Genomic DNA, 24,398 nt, shown 5'->3' with positions numbered 1-24,398 from the left:
CTACTGAATCAAATTTGGTTCGTGAGTTTGTCAGTCAGTGAACATTTGGGCTGTTTCCACTGCTTGGCTATATGAATAATGTTGGTGCACAAGTTTTTATATGGACATATATTTTTAATTCTCTTGGCTATGTACCTAGGAGTGGAATTGCTAGGCCATATGAAAATTCTACGTTTAACTCTGGTAAACTCCCAAACTATTTCACAGCAACTGTTCCGTGTTACATTCCCACCAGCAGTTTATGAGAGTTCAAATTTCTTCACATTCCTGTCAACACTTGTTATTTTCTGTTTGATTCTAGTCAACTTAACAGATGTGAAGTAGCTTCTCATGATTTTAATTTGCATTTCCCTTGATTAATGATGTTGAACATATTTTTATTGGCCATTTTGAAGATATGTCTTCTTGGAGAAATATGTATTCAGATCTGTCCATCTTTAAATTGGGTTATTTCTCTTTTCATTATTGAGCTGTAAAAGTTCTTTTCTATATTCAGAATACTAGACTTAGTTTTTTCTCTCCCATCTTATTGATTTTCTATTCACTTTTTTTATGGTGTCCTTTGTCATACAAAAGTTTTTAATATATTTTGGGGGTTTTAAAGCCCCAAATTTATTCTGGCTGCTGGTTTGATCAGAGGGTGGCAGGCTTAGATCTCTACCTTATCTGCACCCCAACCCTGGTACCCACATAAAAGCCCTTAGAGTTCCATAGATTATAGTTTGAAAGCCACTGATTATAGCCCAAATAATCATTCTGTCGACCTGTATTCATCCCAGAGCTAGGTATTGGGGATAGGGAATGGATAAGTTGCAGTTACTGCTACTAGAGTTTCTGCTGGTATGAGACTTGGTGGCCTGAGGTCTCAGAGGAGCACGGTGACTGTCATTTTACCCACTCAAATAAATGAGTATTTATGGTAAGGTATTTAATGATGTTTGCAGCTATATAAATTCTGTAATAAAATTATGGGCAAGGTACTTGGGAAACACAGAGCAGAGAGCTGACAATGGAGGAAATGATAATGTACCAGAGGGCTCTACAGAGAAGGGGAGCCCAAAGGGCCAGTAGGAGTTAACCTCAGAGACACTCAAAGTCCCCGCAGGAATTTACTATGGCTGCAATGCTTGGCAAAATATTAATTGATGAGGTAAGGGCCACATTTCAAAGGAACTTTACACACTGTGCCTAAGGCATATCTGGGGGTGGGAGGGCCTGAAAGTTTTAGGCAGAGGATAACAGAATCAGAGTTGAGTTTTAGAAAAATCACTCTGACAGGATTGTGGAAGATGAATTGTTGGGAAGGACAGTTAGGAAGCCATAGATCTGATCAGAACTTATGAGGGCTTTAATTAGGACAGCTTTAACATGTTTGAAAGGTATTTGAGAATTAAAATAAGCTGAATTTGGTGAGAAATTGTATGAAGAGGAGGGTGAGACAGGGTGTCACAGTCAGGCCCTCACTGAGATGGGGCACATACACACACTTCATAGGAAGATGATTATCATTCTGTTCATAGGAGAGCACCAAGTACATCATTTAAAACTATATTAGCCCTAGCCAGTTTGGTTCAGTAGGTAGAGTGTTGGTCTGCAGACTGAAGGGTCCTGGGTTTGATTCTAGTCAAGGGCACATGCCCAGGTTGCAGGCTCGATCCCCAGTAGGGGGCTTGCAGGAGGCAGCCAATCAATGATTCTCATCATTGATGTTTCTATTTCTCTCTCCCACTCCCTTCCTCTCAATAAAACAATAAAAACTTTAAAAAATAATAATAGCCCTAGCCAGTTTGGCTTGGTGGATAGAGCATTGACCTGTGGACTGAAGGATCCCAGGTTCAATTCTGGTCAAGGGCACGTGCCTGGGTTGCAGGCTCGATCCCCGGTGGGAGGCGTGCAGGAGGCAGCCAATCAATGATTCTCTCTCGTCATTGATGTTTCTATCTCTCTCTCCCTCTTCCTTCCTCTCTGAAATAAATAAAAATATATTAAAATTTTTTAATAAAAGAAATAATAATAAACTTTATTAATACATGTTTCAGAGCCAGTTATAAGAAATTTGTCAACTAGACTCTTAAGTTCCTGAGATTTTCATTTGTATTTCCCTAGTGCTGCATGTAATATACAGTTAAATGAAATTTATGTGCAGTTGTAAGAACTTACTACTTGTTTTTTCAAGACCCCCAGAAAAACAAATCCAAAAAGTAGTAGAATATGACGAGGAGGTACTTAGCTAGTATATGTGGTCCTTTATCAAAATTCAGGAGTCTAGCTCTAGCTTTTATGGTTTACAAAATGTTTCCCCAAGGTTTCCTTATGTCATGTTGCTTTCCCACACACTCCATTTTACAGATGAGGAAACTGAGTGACAGTAGGGCTCTCTCTGCTGTATTATAATTGACCTTGATGGCAGCAGAAAGTGACAGCTGAACATTTTGGCATCAAAGGGAGAGATTATTTAAAAAGCTATAAAAGAAGACAACATAGAAAGCATTGCAGACATGCCCTGAGGGCAGCACAGTTCAGTTTCACTGTCTGTCAGAATGACTCCATATCTTTAAGAAAAAAATGAGTTCCATTCTGCATATTCAGTTTACGTTAGCAGGGAGGAGCTTGACTTCTTTTAGGAAAATTTATACATACAAAAGATCAGGCTCTTGAAGCACTGTTATCTTAAAAAATGAATTCATGCAGAATCACTCTTCCTGTCCAGGTTAACAGAGGGCTGGCTAACTGAGAAACTACTGGGCTGTGAACATAGCAGGTGCTCTCTAAGATGGGGTGTGGGGGCATGAGAGTGGTTGCCTAATAATACCTCCCTGGGATTCACAAGGTGGTATTCACCTACTCAAGGGAGTAATATCCATCCATTTTTTGCCTGAGGGACTTGGCCGTAATTCTGGCCTCTGAAGTTAGAAAATAAAAGAAACACCACCACCACCACCCATCTCTCCTGTTCCCAGCAGCCTAAGATATCCTGTTTCTTTCACGACACATAACTGCAGGTTGTAAAGTGAGACAAAACTTGCTGGCCTGAGCTCTCCAAAGACCTGAGCAGGCCCAGATCTTCTGACCACAGTGACTAGTGCTCTAACCACTCACACAAACAGGTATTGATGATATGGGATTTCATGATGTTTGCAACTTGTATGAGTTAATGACTGAGGCATTAGAAACTTGGTAAGTTAATCCAAGTGGATACACAATAGTCTTGTCCTCCAGTGATATTAACTAGACCTGTGTCTCATAGTGTTGGGAATATATAATAGGGAGCCTGAAAACCGATATTCCTCCTTTATGTAAGGCAACCTTTAGAAATCTAATACCTCCTTTGAAAAGTCCAGTATGTTTAAATTAATGCAATTTGGCTGGTTTGAAGATTGAAAATAGGTTAGCATTAAGGCCATGATTTCTTTAGTAATTACTTTTTCTATTGGTAATAACTGTTTCTTTAGAAATGACATTAACATTCTACCAAAACCCAGCAGTAATCCAAAAGTTAATGTTCTGTTCATTTATAATTATATTTAATTCATATTTATGAGTTGTTGGGAGGGAGGAGAAAGAAAGGAAGTGAGTTTTAAAAATGTAACAGAAGAAACAAGTTAAAAGCAAAATGTTTTCTGAGTGTGGAGGATGTATCAAGTCACTTAAAATGGGAAAATTTAACTTTTTAAATACACATCAGGTTTCATTAGGTACTATTGAAAAAAATCTATATATTATTTCTGAGTGTCAGTAAGTGAGTTCAGTGGATAGATTTTCTCCATTTTTTCTTTTTTTACTAAGCAAAATATTAGCATAAACATCCCTATGATTTTTATTTCAGTAAGGCAGTTAGATTTAGGTTTTGGTTTTCTTAAACCAGGAAAAATTCTGCATCTTTAAACAATCATTGAACAAGTAGCTTTGTGTTGTTTTCTTTGAATTGTCCGTGAAGCCTGATGTATTATTAATGCATTAATTTTGTGTTGGTGGAGGCCTGTGAATAGCATTCTGTGAATGGGCAGTTGCCTAGTGGGGCCAGTTTTGGCTGCTGTCATTGAACATGTGTTGCTCTATTGTGAAGTCTTATCCAGCCGTAGGACGATGCTCATTGAATCCACCATGATGGGACCTACACACCCTGAGCCCAAGCTGGATGCCAGGGTCAGTTACCCAGCAGCTCAGGCTGGGGCACTGCTCTGCCTTACTGCCTAGTCGCTGTAATCATTTTGCCTACCGTTAATTTTCCCTAAACCAGGGAAAACCCATCTGTGAGCAGTGCGGATGTTCTCAAAAGAGATTCCAAACGGGTGGGCTGGGGTGTTGCCTTCATTCCAGAGTGGGGGCAGCATTCCAGGGAGTAAGTTCCTTCCTTCCTCCTGGAAATGGAAGCGTCTGGGCCCACGAGATCCCTGATGTTCTGAGGTCCAGAGTAGCAGATGGCATTATGATTTTCCAAATCCTGATGAACATTCTAACTGAACTTGTTCATTTCACACTATGTAGTTCTATTTTTTTTCACTTCCTCTCCCTCCCTCCTCCCTCTCTCCCTCTCTTTGTTCCTCTCACACTGACTAATTTTAAACTGATGCAGTTTCTCCTTTAGCCAGTTTGAAATTCCCTTCTCTCTGTGTTCATTGTATGGAACCAGGTAAGGCACAGTTTCGCATATAATTCTCAGCCTTTGAGTCCTGCTGACATAGCCTTTGAGTTTGTTTATAAAAATGTATAAGCAAATACCACCAGCACTCCTGTAGCCACTGGAAGTTCTGTTTTCCCCTTATTCGTAGCTTGCAGTGCAGGTGGTGAATGGCAGTAATTATTTTAACTAACGGTCGAGTGAACATTCAGGGGGACATACAGTGGCGATGTGGACTTTGGCTATCATTGAGTCTCAGAGTCTGACTTGATAGTGTTATGGCTTGTTGATTTTTCAGGCTACGGACCTGCCAGGTGCTTGCCCTTGAACAGTGCATGGATGTAGTTCAGATGTTTCAATGTTGACCCCTTGCCTATGAAAAGAGGAATAATTCCTCTCATTTAGGAATCTGTTAAGGGTTATTTTTCTCTCGTAAATGTTTTTGTAATATAGTGTATGATCTACTTTTAAGATTGCTTTTAATCAGCACTTCTACACATAGTGCCATGGTGAAATACCAGTGTTTATATTAACATTATAATTTAGGCGCTGGATCAAACATGTAGCTGGACTTCTGAGGGAAAAAAAATTGACCTTACCAGTGTATGAAATTCAAACACTGTATAGGGACAAGGTAAAACCACAGGTAGGAATTGCTGAATAATTACCTTTAGACCAGCCTGAGCAGGAGGCTTCCCACGAGGGTGAGCTCATTTAATGGTTCCTAAAACTCAATCTCGTGGATGTCAGTGGTCATGCTTGATTATTTGCAGCAGTGTTTTATGAAAAAGCAATAGAAATGCATTGGGAGGCTACAGAGAGGGGACAATAGCAGGTTTTACTTTTGTAAATGAAATCCCTTTGGTGTGAGACAAGCATGTTTTCCGCTGCTCTGCCTCCACCATCAGAAAGGGAGAGCATGTGCAAGTGAGTGGGTGTGTGTACTGTTCACGTAGGCACCTCTAAATAATGCTGTGGACTAAAGCTTACGACCACAGAGACCTAAAATAAATCGAGAAAAATAGATGTTCATTGGCTTTAGCAAGGAAACAGTTTTGCAAATATGGTTTAAAAGATTAATGCATTTCCCAGTTCTCTACCTAATATATATATTATTGATTTCAGAAAGGAAGGGAGAGGGAGAGAGAGATAGAAACATCAATGAGAGAATCATTGATCGGCTGCCTCCTGCACATCCCCCACAGGGGATCAAGCCCGCAACCTGGGCATATGCCCCAATCAGGAATCGAACCACAACCTCATGGTTCATAGGTCGATGCTCAACAACTGAGCCACACCAGCCGGGCATACCTCTACCTATTTTCAAGGAATTTTATAAAACACCAAGAACTTTGCCATATGTTTAGAAAATGCCTAAGTAAATGTAAATATTTTAAATGACAAAAAATTGGTAGACTAACTGAAGGCTTAGTTTTGACATTAATGACAAAGTTGGTTTCTCCTCTCTTATCCCAATACTGAGGAACTTCTAAAACAAATTTAGGAGAAAATGAAAATGGGAAAAATCTTTATAATCTCAAATTTCAATTACCTAGAGACAGATTACTTAAACCTGTTCATTTAAGTGTGTTTTTTATCAGCCATCTGGTTGCAATGTTCACTTAGCTAACAGCTGGTTCTCCCTTGATTTAGGGGTTTTGGGTAAGATAAGGTGGGTAGTTCTCTACCTACCTATTTTCAAGGAATTTTATAAAATTGGCAGAAACTCAGGCCGTTTGCCCCTGGTTCCAGATCCATCTGAGACAAGTTAAATGAGCTGCTACTGTCAGCTCGGACCCACTGGACAGAACGTCACACCAAAATGCCCACACATGTAATTTGTCACATCTGGCAACCCAGAGCAGGGGGCGACCCACTGTGGAAATTGAATCATCTTTCACTTTCTCTGCTCAGGACTTGATGTGGAAAGGGATGAGTAAAGGGGGGGCTTTCTGGTCTCCAGCTGAGGAGGGTCAGAGGCTTTCTTCTCTGATGGTATCTACCTGCAAGCCCTCCTACATGTAAAGCCTCATTCCCAGCCCAGCACTGTTCCCTGTAACACCCCACCGATGAGGTCAGTTCCGTCTGCATTGTGAAATCAAACATACACATAATTTCAGAATACTGATTGTCCCCTCAAACAGTGGCCACATTTTTAAGTAAGTGTTTTTAACAAGCATTGACTACATTTTTATAAATCTAATGTGTCATTATGGCTTACTCCTATCTTAAACTAGGCTCTCTCATTGCACTTTGGACCGATAGGTTTTTGGTTTGTGGATTAGCTTTTGTAGATATCTTTAAAGGTGAGGGTCCAGGTTATTTTTGGGTTTTGGTTTTTGTGTCTACTTTTTATTTTTATTTTTTCAAATACCAGTAAGCTAGGTTTCCTCCCCAGTGGAGAGCAGATTTGTCCTATGGACTCTGCCAGTTGTCTAAGACATTTAAGGTAGTAAACAGTGGAAAATCCAAACCCAGTCTGGGATCTGACAAAGCAAAATGCTATTCTGCCTGACCTGTAGCCACTGGAACCACAAATGACCTTTGACCCTGACAATGTGGATAGAAGTGAAGTCATCTAGGGGAGCTGTTCGATTAGTTTGAACCCCAGTGTGTATGACCAGGAATTGCCAGGCCAGGCTAAAAAAAAAAAAACAAAAACAAAAACAAAAACAAAAACAAAAAAAACATTACACTTGAATTAAAAGGTTTATTTTTTAAATGGTAGAGCATAATTCTCAACACTGGTCAGGCTCCAAGTGATTCTGTGATGAACCTGTTGGTTTGATGGTTTGAGACCATGAAGTCTAGAAATAGGCTATTTTTAAAAGTTAGCAGGCTTGCCATATTTTATTTAACTTGTCAGGCTGGTTTAATGTAACCACAGCAGAACTGTCCTTAGAATTCACCAGTGTTGCCAACACCTGCGAGTTTTGAGACGTTGCCCTTCTATCATCCTCGTGTTTTACTGCTAATAAGTATAAAATTTTAATTTGAAGGAATGTCTGTTTTGCACAAAGAGAAGGGAACAGGACACAGATTAAGATGGTCAAGGTCCCTTCACCCCCAGGTGCTGTCTGGAGTAAGGAAGGAAGAAAATAGGAGAGCAAAGAGGTGTGTCACAGCCTTTCAAACACTTACACTTTGTTTCCCACCACTCTCCTCTCGGAACTCAGGACCCCCCCCCCCCCCCAGGCAAACTGCATCGAAACCCCGGCTCTCCCAGTACAGCCTGAGTGCCCAGCCTTGGTCATTTCCTCCATCTTGCAGAGCTATTTTTAGGGAAATACATCTTATCCTCCGAACAGTTCACAGATTCTTTGAGGATATGTGTTCATTATCAACCCTTCCACAGTGCCAGGCCCAGTGCCTTTGACATAGCAGGTAGTCAAGGAAGTTGTTGAATGAATGAAGCAGTAAGTTAAGTTATGAGTGATTGTGTCATTTTTACACAGTTTTCTGTCTGTGCCCTATCTGTGTCTGACTTGACCACTACATCATCGTCAAGTTCCATGTCACCTACAATTATGAATTAAAAGCAAAAATTAAATCCTCAGGTTCGGTGTGTTTTTAAAGTAAAGGTTCCTTAACTTTCTTCCAATTGACTGTGCCAAGCTTCTTCCTTATGTGTGGGCCTCATTAGAGTTTTTAAAACTAGCTCCTTACCTTTTTCCTTTTCCTTTCTGTTTTGACATCATTTTAGATTCACATGCCGTTGTAAGAAGTAATACAGAGACACCCTGTGTACCCTTCACCCAGTTTTTTCCAATGGTAACAGTTCATAAGTATAGTATAATATCACAACCAGGAAATTGACAGTGATTTCTACGTGTGTGTGTGTGTGTGTGTGTGTGTGTGTACATTAGTGATACAGATTCTTTCAAAGCCAATAATCATCATAGCTGCAAAAAACTTTGCCTTTAAAATGGTTATCTCTCATTTAAGTAAGTCATTTCAAAAGCATTTTTCTTATTTATGTTTTCTGTATTTGGAGTATTCAGTGTGCCTGCCTGCTGTCAAAGTCATAAGGTGTACTTATGAGCACACTTACTCTGCAAGTGAACTAGTAGCACTGTGGTTGAAATTGTACTGCCTTTTCCCACCTCCCCTCCCCCACCACTTTGAGTAAACAGGTACACACACACACACACACACACACACACACACACACACTGACTTTCTGCTGCTTGCCTTTTTTTATGCCTGAGTACCTTGCTGACAAGTGCTAATAACAAAATACCAGAGAGAGTCCAGTTGAAGTTAGCATACATTAAACATTCTGAACTTGTCCTTTTGCTCATAGATTGTGCATAATTAATAATTAAACAGTTTCAGTTGTAATGGGTTGACCTTCCTGAACTGTTCATTATTCACAAGGCAAAGGCATCACTCAAACTTTTTTCCCATTGTCCTTCGCTGCTCTCTGCATGCCGCCTGCTTGTGTTCCTGTTGTTTAGCAAAAGGGGCTGACCAGGTAGTTACTGAGGCCTCAGAGACTTGGAGACGGTTCTCTTGATGGCCAGGATTGCTTACTGAAGTGGTTCATAACAGCTGTTTGTATGTTACAGTTGCTGCTCCATGTCAAGATCCAGCTCGTGTCCCTTTAGCAGGACTCTGCAGTTGATTTGGGACTGGCGCTCAGGTTAAGGCTTTTGGTTAAGGTCGTGTCCGCTGTTTTGCTCCATACCTCCATGCTTAGATGCTAAATGAATAGCATCCCCAAAAAAGCCCTTAAGGTGAAGTATGGCACCCAGGGTCTTAAAATGAGTGACTTTTATTAACAATTTGGAGTCCGTTTCAGCCAGTCCTGAGAGTTATTAGTGTAACTGCTTCTCCAATTTGTGTTTATATTTTTGAAATATGTCCTTCATCTGGCCTGAACCCATATTTCACAGCGAGCAGTTCTGATAAGGAGCAGCCACCAGCTTACTAGCTCCTCCCAGCCCGTGGCACGGTTCTCGGTCTCCCCCAGCCCTGGGTGCCTGGGTGCTTTCCCTCCCTGGGAGCCTCTGTGAGGCTGCAGCTGCTTTCCCATGAGCCTCCCTGCCTCCTTCAGACAGATGTGAATTGCATAACAAAAGGGGCAGCTTCTTGGAGGTGTTTACCTACTGATCTAAACCAACTTCTGATTTTACTTGCTTAAAAATGAGAAAAGTATCCTTTACAATCCCCCAGCGGTGTGCACGCTGTCAGCTCTATTTTCTTCCTTCGGGAGCGTTAACAGCTCACATGCTTCTGTGGCGTGGGGGGCCCTCAGAGGACCTCTCTGCCCTGTGTTTCTGCCCTGACCACCACCACCTCATGTGTCTGTCTTCTGTATCTCAGAAAATTCTCCTTTGAGGTATGCAAGAGACATGGATTTTAAAATGAAAATAAATATCTGGCATTATGCATGTGGGATTAGAATCCCCCCCTGTATGTTTGATGAGTGATTCTTTCCAGGCACCAGTGAGATGAGACTCCACCCTCAGTGGGTCTGCAAAGTCTACGTGGGCTGGCATTTTCACAAGTAAAATAAATTATTCATGGTACCACCCAGTGTTCCTTAGTTTTATGTTATGAGGAACTTAACAGGCTACAATATCAGGTCTTAAATAAAATTAACTATCCATGCAAAGATGTCACATCTCCTCATTTTGTTCCTCATCCATGTTAAAATGACATCTTCATCAAGTTGCCTAGTTTATAAATCATTAATTTACTCTTGGTATCATACTTTGAAATGAGGCCCACATTAGCATCATGTTTTATACCAAGATCTTTTTAGAAAACCAGCCCAGAATTTTAACCATCTTGGTAAATGTTCAGCCACATTAAGACAGTGGGCTTTTATTTTCCTAAATATTGCATTTTAAAGCAGCTGTTACTCAGACACTTCCAGTACCACAGCCTCCAAAAATATTTCTGGAACAAATGACTTAGAGAACTAACAACCTGATCAGAGTCCATAATTTTTGTACCTCAGACTTTGAACTATCTTTGCACTAATAGTTCTTGAGACAGTAAAACGTCATTTCTTAAACTGGGCCTTGTCGAACCTTGCAGGCTTGGTGATATATATGGCTTTCCTAAAACAGGCTGGGCTGAAATTGATATCATGGTTTATTTTTGCTCTTCAAACCGATGGGACTTCTGTGACCATTTTATAGTACCTTTATCGAAGACTTGTCATCTCTCTGCGTGCCTTGTTTCTTTTGAGCAGACGATTTCATCAGCCCCCCATTTTTCATGTCCTCTCTGTGTAATGCCGGCATGTAATCCTTTGAACTTGGCAAGATTTTATTTCACTCCCATTTTCCTTTGTTTTCCTTTCCTCTTGGAAGCCTTTCTCTACTGATGAGAATTTTAAGTTTACAATGACTAGCCTTCCCCTCCTCTGGGTGAATAGAGCACGTTCAAAGAGGACAGACAGGCAAAAGCTAAGAAACATTTTGTTCACATTCCTTTTCCTTTAACCTCTTTGGGATTTTTTATTTTTGATTTTTGGCTGCTTTGACCCCCCTCGGTTCCTTTTGATTCAATTGTATTTTCCAGTAGTTTCCAATTGTTTGAATTGGAAACAAAGCCTTAATAAGAGTTCTAGTTAATTTTCTGTCTTGTAATTACCAATCTCATTTTTCTGATAATTGGCCACAGCAATTATATGTATATTTACTAATCACATAGGGGGCTGTGTGATTGTATCTATCTGCCACCATTGATAATGACACACATATTGCAGAGGTGCTTTTATCATCTTCTTTTTTCCACTACATCAAAGCCATTTCCTCTCGTTCTCAGTAATGAATACATGCATGCATTTGACACAGTTGTGTGCTAGAGAAATTGTTTGGCTCCCACCAAATGCTGCATGCTCTGAGTTTCTTGCCTGCAGCGCTAGAAGGTTGTATGTAATGATATATTGCTCATCCAAATGGCCAAAGCACTCCAAAGCACAGTGAGATTAAAATAAGTCATTCCTTTGTTAATTTAAATAGGTGCATGTATCATACTTTGCAGGGCACTTTGTGTAGGGATGTCAGGGAGGAAAGAAAGCCGCCGAAAGGTATTTTTAATAGCAAATGAGAATAGATGAGAATGGAGTCATTTGCAGCTGCCTACTTTATGTGGTTCTCTTGTTCCAACTGTAGGTCTAATGAGATGACTGTTAAAGTACTCTGCAGTGTAATTTCATTACATCCTGAGCCGTTACACTATAAACACAGTGGCGCTCTCTGTCATTCTTGGAAAAACTCCTAAATTCTTAAAGCCTTCCTTTGCGAGTGGTAATGGGGTTTGCTCCCTGTGTTAAGAGCGGTGGTTGTCACGCATTTGTTGCTGTGTAGTTATCTGCTCCTTAGAGTGACACCACCGTGGTGGTCCACCCCAGTTCACTGTGGTGGTCAAGGTGGGAATTTTTCTTTATGTCTTTAATTCACTGGCTTTCTCATCTGATGCGTTGGCCTAGGCTGGCAAATAGGCTGAAAATATTTTTCAGGAAAGCTTGTCCTATAAAAGCCTTTCTAGTGAAGTTTTAAAAAAAAAAAAATCTGGCCCAAATGATGGTGTTAGGGGCAAGCAGTTAAGAGCAGTTGAATATACAAATGAATGTAAATGAAAAGGAAAGTGTAAATAAGTAGCAAATCCAGTAAAAGAAACAAAGGTCAACACAAGAATAATTTCACAGCTCTTTGTTAATTACAAGACCATTTGTGTTACTTAAATAATCATTAATTTCTCATTTACACTTCCGTACCTTCTTGCCTACCCTGTGGCTATCATTGTCCTTTTTTCACCTCCCCTCCCTCTTTGTGCTCCTGTTTCTCACCGTTTTAAATGTGTGTGGCTTTAAATTTGGCATTTTACATAAGCAAGTGAACGGGGGTAGGGCAGGCTTTTTAATTGGATGAGGCCTTGTTTTCCTTTCCATGGGTGGGGAATCCTTGTTATATACTCATCTTTATACTGTTCCTTTGGTGGGGGAGGAAGGGTATAAAGAAAGGAAAGGAATTATTGTGACTTTTGGTGACTTGTTTTTCCTCCATCCCAGGATTCGCCCGTCCTTCCGGTTGGAGAGTTCTCCGAGCCATTTGTACATTTCATCACTCAGTGGTGAGCCTGTTTGCAAACATGCCATGCCCTCAATGTAAATGATACATGCCATTAACTCGGAGGCTCCGTGAGACCTTATGGCTCTCCCTGCTTCTTTTTAGAGATGGGAGGGACTTCAGGGCCTTGGGCAGATGGGGCGGCAAAGCTGAAGAAATTGTTTAAATTATGTAAACGTTATTTACACAAAGGGTTGTAAATGTATTTCAGAGGCTTTTTCTGTTTTAACAAACTGCTGAGACTCAGGCTACTTCTTTGAGCCCAGATACTATTGCTATCCACTTTTTTTTTTTTTTTTTAGAAATACACAGTTTTATAGCCCCTATTGAACAGACATATGAAGCTTATTTTTATTAATGTAACCTCAAGTTACCCATAAAACTGTCTGTCACTTAGTGGAAGCAGCATAGTTTATGAATTCATTGGATTTCCAGTAAATAACCTTTATCTTTGGTTATATTTTAAACACAATACTGGTGCCCATTTCAATGAATTTTGATGCTTGAAAGACTGAAAACATGGTTCTGTCAGGTCCACTTTCAGCGCAAGGAACTGAGAAGAACCACAGAATGTCGATCCAAGGGCCCTCAGAGTCTCCAGGCAGCCCCTTGCCCACCCTGTCATTTTACACCCGAGGAAACAGGCATTTTTCAGCTTCTGCCTTTTCCTCCCAGGAGAATGTTTTCCTTTATTAGCCCCTCACATCATCCACTTCTCCCCGACCCGTTCGGCAGCACTTACGTGGCCTTGGAAGACCCAGTTGTCCACTGCCTCCTGGTGCCCTCTTCCTGCCCCCAGCATGGAGAGGAGGAAATTGGGAGCAGAGGAACGACCACCCCAAAACAGGAGACAGAGCCAGCTAGAGCCTGGTCTGGACATGCTGGAGCTCCTTCACAACTACCCTCACTTCTCCCCTTCACCCCGCTCCTTACTCCATCAGCCCTGCCGAGTGGTGTCCACCGGTGGACAATGAGCCCTCCACTCCTGCGGTGCCTCAGAACGTGCGATCGGGAGGCCTCGCTAAACTGAAATGGTTGCACTGTCCCCATCCCCTCCCCCCATGATCCATCTGGTGATTACGCTAAAGTGAAACCAAGAAATATTCCTTAATATAAATGTCAAGCTTTATCACCTTTTTGACTAAGTGTAATATGTTACCTCTTAATAAAAATGTCTCATACAGTTTATATTTCACAGAAAAAAAAATGTAGAGATTTCCCCTCCCCTTATTTTTACAATTTTATTAACACTGTTTCTATTTATTTTAAATACTTACATAATAATCCGTCGCTTTTAAAAACTGTTTTCACTCTGCAAACAGTTTTTTCCAAAGCATGCCATGTTGAAAAAAGGATACATGTTGGTTAATATTAGAGCCATTATTCAGAAATGTTTTTAGTCTTTCTTAATTTCCTTCTCATGGAATTCCTAGAAACACTCAGAAGCACATATGCAGAAATTGGAAAACAACCCGTGCGATTCCTAAACAGCCTGGAGCGCCTGGTTTGGGCATCACTGTCTCCGGAAACGTTGGGTTTCCTTGGATTTGTGACGGGATGACCATGCTTATCTCTAGCTCACTGTGTGGGCTGAGACCAACCTGGGGGTGGGGCCAGCTCTGCAGACAGGGAAAAAAGCAGATACTATGTTTGCCTTCCCTCCCATCCCAAAAATTAATCAGCTGTTATATAAAAGTTTTATGGAGACAGAGGGAGGGATAACCTGTGCTGAAATCTCCACAGATGTCACGCTGAAACCGAAATGATAATGGGCAATAGCCTTGTTTTCCCAGGAGATACAGCTACTTTGGAATGTCAGATTAGGGCTGTTCCCAACTCCACCGGCGAGACAGCTTGAATTACTTGCTAATGGATGCAGTATTTGAGAGGTGCATATGGTTATTTATAGGGAAGGCAAATGTCCTTGATGCCATTAATGGCTCATAACTACGGTTCTTGTTTACCAAATGATCATTAAATCTCTCTACTTAAAAAAAATACTGTCAGCAATTGCAGAGATTGTATGAAGGTTAGAGGTTGCCTTATATAAAGAAAAACCATCTGTGTGATTTTCCAGTAGAAGCAGCAATCTGTCTTCATGACTTCAGCCCACAGACACTCTGAGTTTTGTATAAATACAGTTGTCTCGTGCAGGTGCTTTATCATGTAGCTGAGTACACACTACAGCTACTAATTGTACCTATTGCACTAAGACAAGAAATATTTTACATGAGGAATGTGATTCTTTAAGCAGCTTAATCAAACTTAACTTTTTCCACAGCTGTTTAATGAATTGGCAACTTGATTGTAGCCAAAATAAATGAAAGTTGAGATAATGTAATATTAACCCATTTATAATTTTGTAGCATTATCTAGATTCCTGACCTCTTTTATTTATTATTTGGAGTAACAATGATGACATGAGATATTTTCTCATTTGAGCTGATAGTCATGTTTCTTTTATTATCTTATCCCAATTACCAAAAAGTATATTGTTCCCTAAATTTAAGTTTGAAATACATTGACAACTGAATCAGGAAGAAAATATTGCTGCTTTTTTTCACATTAGTTTCAAAAGTAGAATTAAGATAAATTTAAATTCATTCTTTACCTGTTTTGCAAGAGTAGTTTTAAAAATTTGTGTGTGTGTGTGTGTGTGTGTGTGTGTGTGTGTGTTTCTGATTCTTGAGAACCCCCAAAGTCTGATTAATGAAAGGCCAAAGTAAAGGAGAAGGAATACACAGGCATTGCTCGGAGATATTGCAGGTTTGGTTCCAAACCACCGTAATGAAGCAAATATCACAAGAAAGCAAGTCGTATTCTTTTTGCTAGTGGAGGGTCTTGCCTTCAATTTATAAAAAATGCAACATCTGCCCTGACCGGTTTGGCTCAGTGGATAGAGCGTCGGCCTGAGGACTGAAAGGTCCCAGGTTCGATTCCAGTCAAGGGCATGTACCTTGGTTGCGGGCACATCCCCAGTGGGGGGTGTGCAGGAGGCATCTGATCGATGTTTCTCTCATTGATGTTTCTGACTCTCTATCTCTCTCCCTTCCTCTCTGTAAAAAACCTATAAAATATATTTTTTTAAAAATGCAACATCTGTGAAAGCACATTAAACGAGATGTGCCTGTACCTTGGCCAAGAATTGAACATGATAAGACCCCAGATCCAGGGGAAATAGCCAGTAGTGGGAATTATAGCACAAATTTACAAGTGATATAAATAATAGGTGTTTTGTTTTTCTTCTTACAGCATGCGAAAACAGCCAAAAGAAAGGCCAGCGCCTGAGGAATTGATGGTAAGTAAATTCTTTCACTTACATTAGACTTCTCCATTTATGTAACTGCTTAACATTCTGTTAAAAGGACCAGAGTGGAATTTGAAATATTCACAGGCTCTGGAGAGGCAACCGTTTATACTTAATTTGAGTAGGTGTGTTTGAAGCTCCGATCCTCAGCTAGTAGTTTTTACTTTTTAAAAGCCCATTTTGAAACTCAGTGTGGAGCTCTTTTCCTTTGCCTTCCACTCAAGGGTCATAAATTAATCTAGGCTCCGCCTCATCCTCATTTGCTATGCCAGCCTCTCAGAACTCAAAGGATTGGTCACAGAGAAGACAGCGTGTTGAGTTTTTAGTGCAACCCTACAGGAAATTTTGAATGTGGCCTAGAGTCCGTTGGATTGATGTAGAATGAAATTAGATTGGCTGCAAAAGATCAAGTTAATGTGAACCTTTGGTCTTTCCTCAGAAAGACAACCCCAAGGCTGCTGGTGCTGTGTTCTCAGCTCCAAGACCGCTTTCTTTGATTGCAAATGACAGTTTTTAGTCAAGCAGGGAGAGGAACAGAGACGCTCCCTAACAATTCCCAAATGGTCATTTATTTAGTGCAGATTGTTGAGTTGACAGTGCACAAGCTGTTTAAGTAACGTTAGAATTGAGCATTAGTAAGTAATAATTATAGTCTCTTTCTAATGCTTTGCGTACCATTCCCTGTCTTCAGATTGTTGCTGTCAGAGCAAATTTTCTTTCGCCACTTTCAACAATATGCAGTTTATAGATACTGGGACAGAGGTTTTCATCCTGTGTATTTCGTCCTAATAAACACTCTAAGCGCAAAAACTTCTGTGTAATACAGGTTTCATCCCCAAACAAAATAACTGTCCTGTCCCCTTTGCATCGTGACTGCTTTCCAGGGAGGTAGCTTTCTCCTTCCTGTTACCCCTGAAGCAACATTTCATTTCTCAGGGTAGTTTCAAGTTAAAGAAAGTTCACCCCTAAAACCTCTATGATTTGTAGCTATGCAGGTTTCATGTCTAGAATAAACTGGTCTTGGTGGGGTGGGGTGTCTCTTTGATGGTTCGGAAATTCTTGCAGTTAGTCACATTTAAGAAAACTTGGAGCAGGTTCTAGATACGGAGCCCATTTACCTTGTACATTATTATGCTACTAGGGGCCCGGTGCACGAAATTCGTGCACTGGGTGTGTGTGTGGCGGGGAGTGTCCCTCAGCCAAGCCTGCCCCCTCTCACATACTGGGAGCCCCCAGGCGTTGACCCCCATCACCCTCCAATCGCAGGATCGGCCCCTTGCCCAGGCCTGACGCCTCTGACAGAGGTGTCAGGCCTGGGCAGGGGACCCTCATTTCCCCCCATCACTGGTTCTGCCCCCAGCCCAGGCCTGATGCCTCTGGCCCAGGCGTCAGGCCTGGGCAGGGGACCCCCAGACCCCTCCGATTGCTGGCTCTGCCCCTTGCCCAGGCCTAATGCCTCGGCCAGAGGCGTAGACCCCCATCACCCTCCGATCGCCTGATCGGCCCTTTGCCCAGGCCTGACGCCTCCGCCAGAGGACCCCCATCTCCCCCCAATCACTGGCTCTGACCCCTGCCCAGGCCTGAGGCCTCTGGCCCAGGAATCATGCCTGGGCAGGGGACCCCCATTTCCCCCCGATCACTGGCTCTGACCCCCGCCCAGGCCTGAGGCCTCTGGCCCAGGAATCATGCCTGGGCAGGGGACCCCCATCTCCCTCTGATTGCTTGCTCCACCCTCCGCCCAACCCTGACGCCTCTGACCCAGGCTTCAGGCCTGGGCAAGGGGACCATCATATCCCCCCAATCCCCGGCTCCACCCCCCACCCAGGCCTGATGCCTCGGCCAGAGGAGTTGACCTTCATCACCCTCCGATCACCAATCACCGGATCGGCCCCTTGACCAGGCCTGAGGCCTCCGGCAGAGGTGTCAGGCCTGGGCAGGGGACCCCCAGCTCCCCGCAGTTGCAGGCTCTGCCCCTGCCCAGGCCTAATGCCTCTGGCCTAGGCGTCCGGCTCGGGCAGCGGGGACCTGCAGCTGCAGCAGCCCCGCGATCGTGGGCTCCGCTTTAGGCCCAGGCAAGGGACCCCAACTCCCGGGACTGCCAGCTTCGACCGTGTCCAGCTCCCATTGCTGGCTCCACCCCTACTTCCTGCTATCACTGGCCAGGGCGGCAAAGGCGCCTGATTCTCCGATCATGGCTGGGGGGCAGCTGGGGGCCCCCCAGCTCTTAGCTCCCCCCCTGGGTTTCTCATCACTGTCAGCGGCAGGGGGCTTCTTCCTGCTTTCCCTTTCGCCTCCCTGCATTGTGCCTACATATGCAAATTAGCCGCCATCTTGTTGGCAGGTAACTGCCAATCTTAGTTGGCAGTTAATTTGCATATAGCCCTGATTAGCCAATGAAAAGGGTAGCGTCGTACGCCAATTACCATTTTTCTCTTTTATTAGTGTAGATAGCTGGATAGCATAGGGTCGCCAATAGGGTTTCATAAAACAGATATGTTTGTAAATGCATGTTTCAGTGCTACAATGAGTTGGCCACTTATAAATAAAACATCTGCAGCCCTGCTGGGGGCCGGGTCCAGGGGTTCCCAAAGTTGTGGACGGAGTTGGCAAAGAATGTTTTACACGGAGACAGTGTTCAGAACTCTCTAGCTCTCTTTAGTCTCCATGGATCTTCCCTGTGCCTGGCTGAGGCCACAGAAAGAGATCCCAAGGCAAGCTGAGCCTTTATTTTATAGTGAGAGGCAAACAAGGTAGTGGTTGCCAAAGTTACACTGTTCTTGTGAGTTTCACTTGTTTACACTGTTCTTGTGAGTTTCACTTGTTTTTGTTCTTGTGAGTTTCACTTGTTTACACTGTTCTTGTGAGTTTCACTTGTTTTTTGTTCTTGTGAGTTTCACTTGTTTTTGTTCTTGTGAGTTTCACTTGTTTTTGTTCTTGTGAGTTTCACTTGTTTACACCATGGTTATACTTCCTGCACTTCCTCAACCCATTAGCTTCCCAGATAAGATCTAGGGAGAGTTACAAGGTCAAGCCTAATTATGCTAAGAGGACTGTGCCCTCTAAGCTGGGAGTGTTTGTGACTTTGCCCACAGTTCAGTCCGAGGCTTAACCCTATATCAGCTCCCCACACAGCTCTAGCTGGTTTGGCTCACTGGATGGAGCATTGGCCTGGGGACTCAAGGGTCCCAGGTTTGATTCTGGTCAAGGGCATGTACCTTGGTTGCGGGCACATCCCCAGTAGAGGGTGTGCAGGAGGCAGCTGATCGATGTTTCTCTCTCATCAATGTTTCTAACTCTCTATCCCTCTCCCTTCCTCTCTGTAAAAAATCAATAAAATATATATTTTTTTAAAAAATTGCTTAAAAAAAGAAAACATCTGCAGATGGTACATAGGGACATATGTGTTGGTAAGGAACACCATTCCAGGGTGTCATGTCATAAAAATAAGGTAAGGGTGGATATGTTCAGTGTGTGTGTGTGTGTGTGTGTGTGTGTGTGTGTGTAGAGACACAAGAGATACATATTTCAATATATCTCTTTACAACTATACATCCTGGTATGTGCTGTCCCACATTTCTAATTAATAAGTACCAATAAATCAGTAAAACACAAAGAAAAATTTAGTCACAGGAAGCACTATCCTATACTTAATTTAACATTATTTCTAGTGCTGCTCACAGTTTGATTTAAATGAATGGATTCCCTCGGGTATAGCAATAGTGAAGCTCCCCTGGCTTAGAAAGGGCTCAGTGAGGAGGCAGAAAACGAGTGTGTGTCAGGCTCCTGTGGCCCAGGGGATTGGGCCCTGCCTGCCTTTGGCCAAAATGTCGGGCTCATAGGTGATGGGAAAGAAAGTGGATGGTTCCTGGAACCTGAGTCACATCCTGGGGACCCAATCTTAAAGAACCAGTTTCTTTATTCCTTCTAGCATATTAATGGCTTTAATTTTTCCTTTTCTCTCTCTGCCTGCAACCTATTTGATGGTGCTCCCATCTGGAGCTGAGTGCCTCCTCTGGAATGCATGAACTGTAGAGCCCATTTGTCACTGTAGTTGGGGGCCTGCCTTTCACAAAAAGAGCAGTTTATTTCCCAAGCGCAGTCACTCCAGGCAGCAGGATGCCAACGTGGTCTGCACAGCTTGGGCCACATCAGCTGTGAGGCCTGCAGGATTGTCAAGGTTTCCCTATGGGCCTGCATTTTCCAAATCAAAGGAAGAAAATCAGATGGTTTGGGTGGAAACACTGAGAGCTACAGATTCAACATCAGGGAGCTTCTAAATGAACTCCGGGGTGGCCCTGGCCACCCGTGGATGCAGCAAGTCCCAGCCTAAGTAAAGCTGACTGCAAGGAGGTGTGGGCCTGTGCATAGTGGGTACTTGAGCAGTTTTGGTCACTTATTGGGTGGGATCACCTTATATCCAGAATACCCAAGAAGTAAAGTCATCATCTTTGCAATTTAAAAAAAAAAAGTTTTATTGATTGATTAATGGATTTTTTTTTTTTAGAGAGGGAGGAGGTGGGGGAAGAGAGAGAGGGGAAACATCAACTTGCTGTTCCACCCATCCATGCATTCATTGGTTGATTCTTATATGTGCCCTGATGAAGAATCAAACCCACAACCTTAGTGTATCAGGATGATGCTCTAACCAACTGAGCTAGCCAACCAGGGTATCTTTGCAATTTTTGACCATGTCAGTCTTAAAGATGAAGTGTACAACTCAAGTTTAGACTCTTGAGGCTATTAAAATTTCAGTGTTAGAACTAATTTAGTTGTTTAGCTGTTTAATTCTTTCTACACTGTGTGGTTGTTCCAAAGATAGTTTTTACGTTCTAAATGGAAATACTTGAACACTGGACCAAGAAATTTCCTCAACATTTTGGGTAGGCCTGGGTCCATGTGAACTGGTGCACTTTTCTGGCAGTAGCCATAGCTACATAAAGAATTTACTGAAAAGTTCCGCATTAGGATCCACATCATCTGGAGAGCTCTCAGGACCAGTAAAACAATTGAATTCAGCAGATATGTATAGACCCTTACATGCAAAGTCCTATGCCAGACTCAGCAGAAGATACCAAGAGTAAGCCACATGCATACAGTCTTGCAGGAGATGCAGAAATATACAAATGACTAGAATAAAGTAACTGCCAGGAAGGACTCGGTGCTGTGGGGATCCATCTTGGGATGTGGGGAAAAGCTACATGGAGAAGGTAGCATTTGAAAGGGCCTTTGGAGGATGGATTAAACTTTAATAGAGAGTTTCAAGGGGACATTTCAGGCAAAGCATGCCTGTGTAGAGGCCCCAGACCTTTTCAGTGCAATGCAAAACCTCTGCTGCCTGCTGGATCAGAAATCCCTCTGCCATTGGCCTCGTGGAGTCCCACACCCACAAACGTGGAGCTCAGATAGGCCACATGTTCACCCCCAGCTGTGCAGTCTGCTCAGAAATTCCATTTCTTACAGAAGGAACCCTAGTGTCCAGGCCTGAAACTGACACAGAAGCAGCGCACCCACCCACACATGCCTTTTTCCCTGAGTGAGTGCTCTTTTAAAAATATATATATATATTTTATTGATTTTTTACAGAGAGGAAGGGAGAGGGATAGAGAGTTAGAAACATTGATGAGAGAGAAACATCGATCAGCTGCCTCCTGCACACCCCCTACTGGGGATGTGCCCGCAACCAAGGTACATACCCTTGACTGGAATCAAACCCAGGACCCCTCAGTCCGTAGGCCAGTGCTCTATCCACTGAGCCACACCGGTCAGGGCTGAGTGAGTGCTCTTGAGTGGACTCCCATTCAATATGGGAACTCACCTTTAGACCCAACAAAGGAAAGCAGCCACGGGCAGCCAAGAACATCGAGCACGCTGACAACCAGACAGGACCCCACAGGCCCTCCTTCTGCTCCCGGGAAGCCGATGCCAGCATGAAGGAGCACACGTTTAAATCACCCTGAAGTGTGTCGCAGGAAAGACCTCTGTCTGTGCTGCCCCAGCTCTGTGACCTGGTCCTGCAGACTTAGAGAAAAGTTCCCAGGCTGCAGCAACTCTGGAGGTGCAGACAGAATGTTCCGCAGGCCTCAGACAAGCAAGCAGAGATGTCACGGCTCATGTAAAGGAAATAACAGAAAATAGCTTCTGCTGGTCAAAAAGAATTGGTGAGGCTGCAACAAGAAAGGGGAGGACAATGATGCAGATTGTCCCAGAATGTCAGTAATCAGACTGAGAAAGCAAAAAATTAAAAATCAGACCCTCAAACTCAGGGACAGAGACAGCCTAGATGGGAACACTGAGATGGAGAGGTCCGAGTCTGGTTTGCTATTCAAAGTATATGTTTAAATATTTTTTAATAAAAGGGATTTGATGAGAAACATTATGCTATAGGCAAGAGAACCCTTTCTGCAGAATTAATCTTCCTTTAGGGTCAGGCTGTGACTTAGCAGGGAAGGCTTCCACACTTCGCTTCCTTTAGCGACTCCTAGTTCCCTCCCCACTGAGTGTCTTCATCTGCAAAATGAAGGGGAGGACTAGATCAGCAGTCCCTGACCTAGGGTCTGGGACTTCAGGAAGTCTGTGAGAGCCCCTGAAATGACCTCTCAAATCAGGCATGCATGTGGGGATTTGCTGCCTTGTTTTTTTTTTTTTTCTGAAAAGGGTTTCATGGTTGTCATCAGTTTTTCAAAGGGGACCATGACCCTGAATGATTGTTAAACTCCCTCACTACCTTCCCATTCTATTAGTTAGAGCTTTGTGGCCAGGACCAGAACAGCAGCTCTGAAGAGAGGCATTCACTGGGAGGGTAGTTGCTTGTGTGGGGGAGGGAAGGAAAGATCTTCTCTGTGGGACTGGGCAGGGCCTCCCACCAGCTGTCGGGAGGTCCTTTCCCCTCCCAGTCCATCCTGACTATGGGCCTTGGCTTAGCAGGGAGGGTGTGGGCCATGGACCTCTGCAGTTACAGTTTGTGTGCAGAGTCCTATAGATCCTTCTATGCATTTAAAGTATTTCCAGAAGCTTTCCGTGTCTAAGCTCTATTTAATGGAATCTATGCATAGTAAGTAATCAGGTCAGAAGCAGCAGCACCCGGTTTGAGATCAATCGCTGGCTAATACTTTATCTAGGCCACTTTATTATCTCATGCTGATCCGATTCCCATTCTCCTCCGCCTTTGTAGCATGCACTTCGGCTGTGGTAAGAGTACGTATCACATACATATTAAAAACATATACCCATTCTATCTGTATGTAAATGCGTGAGGCACAGCTGGATATTGCAGAGGAGTTTGATTTACTAATAGTTATTATCTGTTCTAGCTGTTCAGTGGCAGAGAGAATTTCAGAGAAACAAGCTGGTGCAGAAATTGTCTTTATGCTATTACTATACTGCTTTAGTAATTGTTTAAAAACACGGGTTTTCTCCTTAGGTTCCAATAATGCCTGTTTTTTTGTGCATTTCCATGTACATTCCGGAGCAGGGTGTCCTCGTTTAGCATTTCCTCAAGTTTGGTTTTCAGGCTCCTAAGAAGAAACATAGAGAGCAGTTTGCAATTGAAATTTGACGTTTTGCTTAGAAAGCAAGTAAATAGTGTGACTTCAAGTACATGACGCAGGTGTGGGTCTTAGGAAAGAGGTGTCAGTTATAATCAAAATAGTGCTTTCAGATATTTTCCTTCTAAACCCCAGCAGCTGCAAATGTGAAGGCATCTCATTTCTCAGGGAGGCTTCATGTGTAAGAGGTGGTATTGTTTGGGGCGAATAAACACCAAACTGCTCCAGAAAAATCTGTTTAAACATTTAATTACTTGCAAAGAGATGTTAACTTGCTTAACTCCTCTAAATTAAATTGTCACTGGTAGCTTTTCTGCTTATCCAAACCTGATTGTAATTACATTTTCAGATAGTTTGATTGGTTGTTCTCTCAGTTAATCAAAGTATGTGATAAATTAGGCATCTATGTGGTCTCTCTTAAAATTTGGAGAAATCAGCCCTGGCCAATGTGCTCAGTGGTTAGAGTGTCGACCCACACACCAAAGGGTCTCAGGTTCGATTCCTGGTCAAGGGCACATACCTGGGTTTCAGGTTCTATCCCCAGCCCTCCCCCCGCCCCCAATCTGGGCACGTGCAGGAGGCAACCAATCTATGTCTCTCACATCAATGTTTCTCTCTTCTCTCTCTCTCTCTCTCTCTCTCTCTCTCTCTCTCTCTCTCTCTCTCTCATCCTTCCTTCCTTCCTCCCTTCCACTCTCTCTTAAGATCAATGAAAAAGAAAATATCCTTGGGTGAGGATTAACCAAAAACGTTTTGGTTTTTTTTAGAAATCACATTAGATTTTGTCTCCACTCAAATTCCAGTGTGACTTTTGGGTTTATACTCAAATGGCTTTGTTC

General features: G+C 42.8%; 1 protein-coding gene across 8 annotated transcripts in view; it reads left to right on the top strand.

Moving 5' to 3' along the window:
• Positions 1 to 24,398, top strand: part of MAP2K5 (mitogen-activated protein kinase kinase 5) — a 276,193-nt gene that overhangs the window by 216,695 nt on the left and 35,100 nt on the right. For 5 of the 8 annotated variants that reach the window (XM_059697326.1, XM_059697306.1, XM_059697297.1 and 2 more), the window contains 2 exons: positions 12,651 to 12,712; positions 15,961 to 16,006. In XM_059697326.1, coding sequence (XP_059553309.1) covers positions 12,651 to 12,712; positions 15,961 to 16,006 — 108 coding nt within the window. The remainder of the gene's footprint in view (positions 1 to 12,650; positions 12,713 to 15,960; positions 16,007 to 24,398) is intronic. The other 3 variants (XM_059697354.1, XM_059697345.1, XM_059697336.1) reach the window with 1 other exon arrangement.

The sequence above is a fragment of the Myotis daubentonii genome, chromosome 1 (assembly GCF_963259705.1).
Source record: "Myotis daubentonii chromosome 1, mMyoDau2.1, whole genome shotgun sequence".
NCBI lineage: Eukaryota > Metazoa > Chordata > Mammalia > Chiroptera > Vespertilionidae > Myotis > Myotis daubentonii.
The sequence above is the reverse complement of the archived record's forward strand: the minus strand, read 5'-3'. Positions and strand labels throughout refer to the sequence as shown.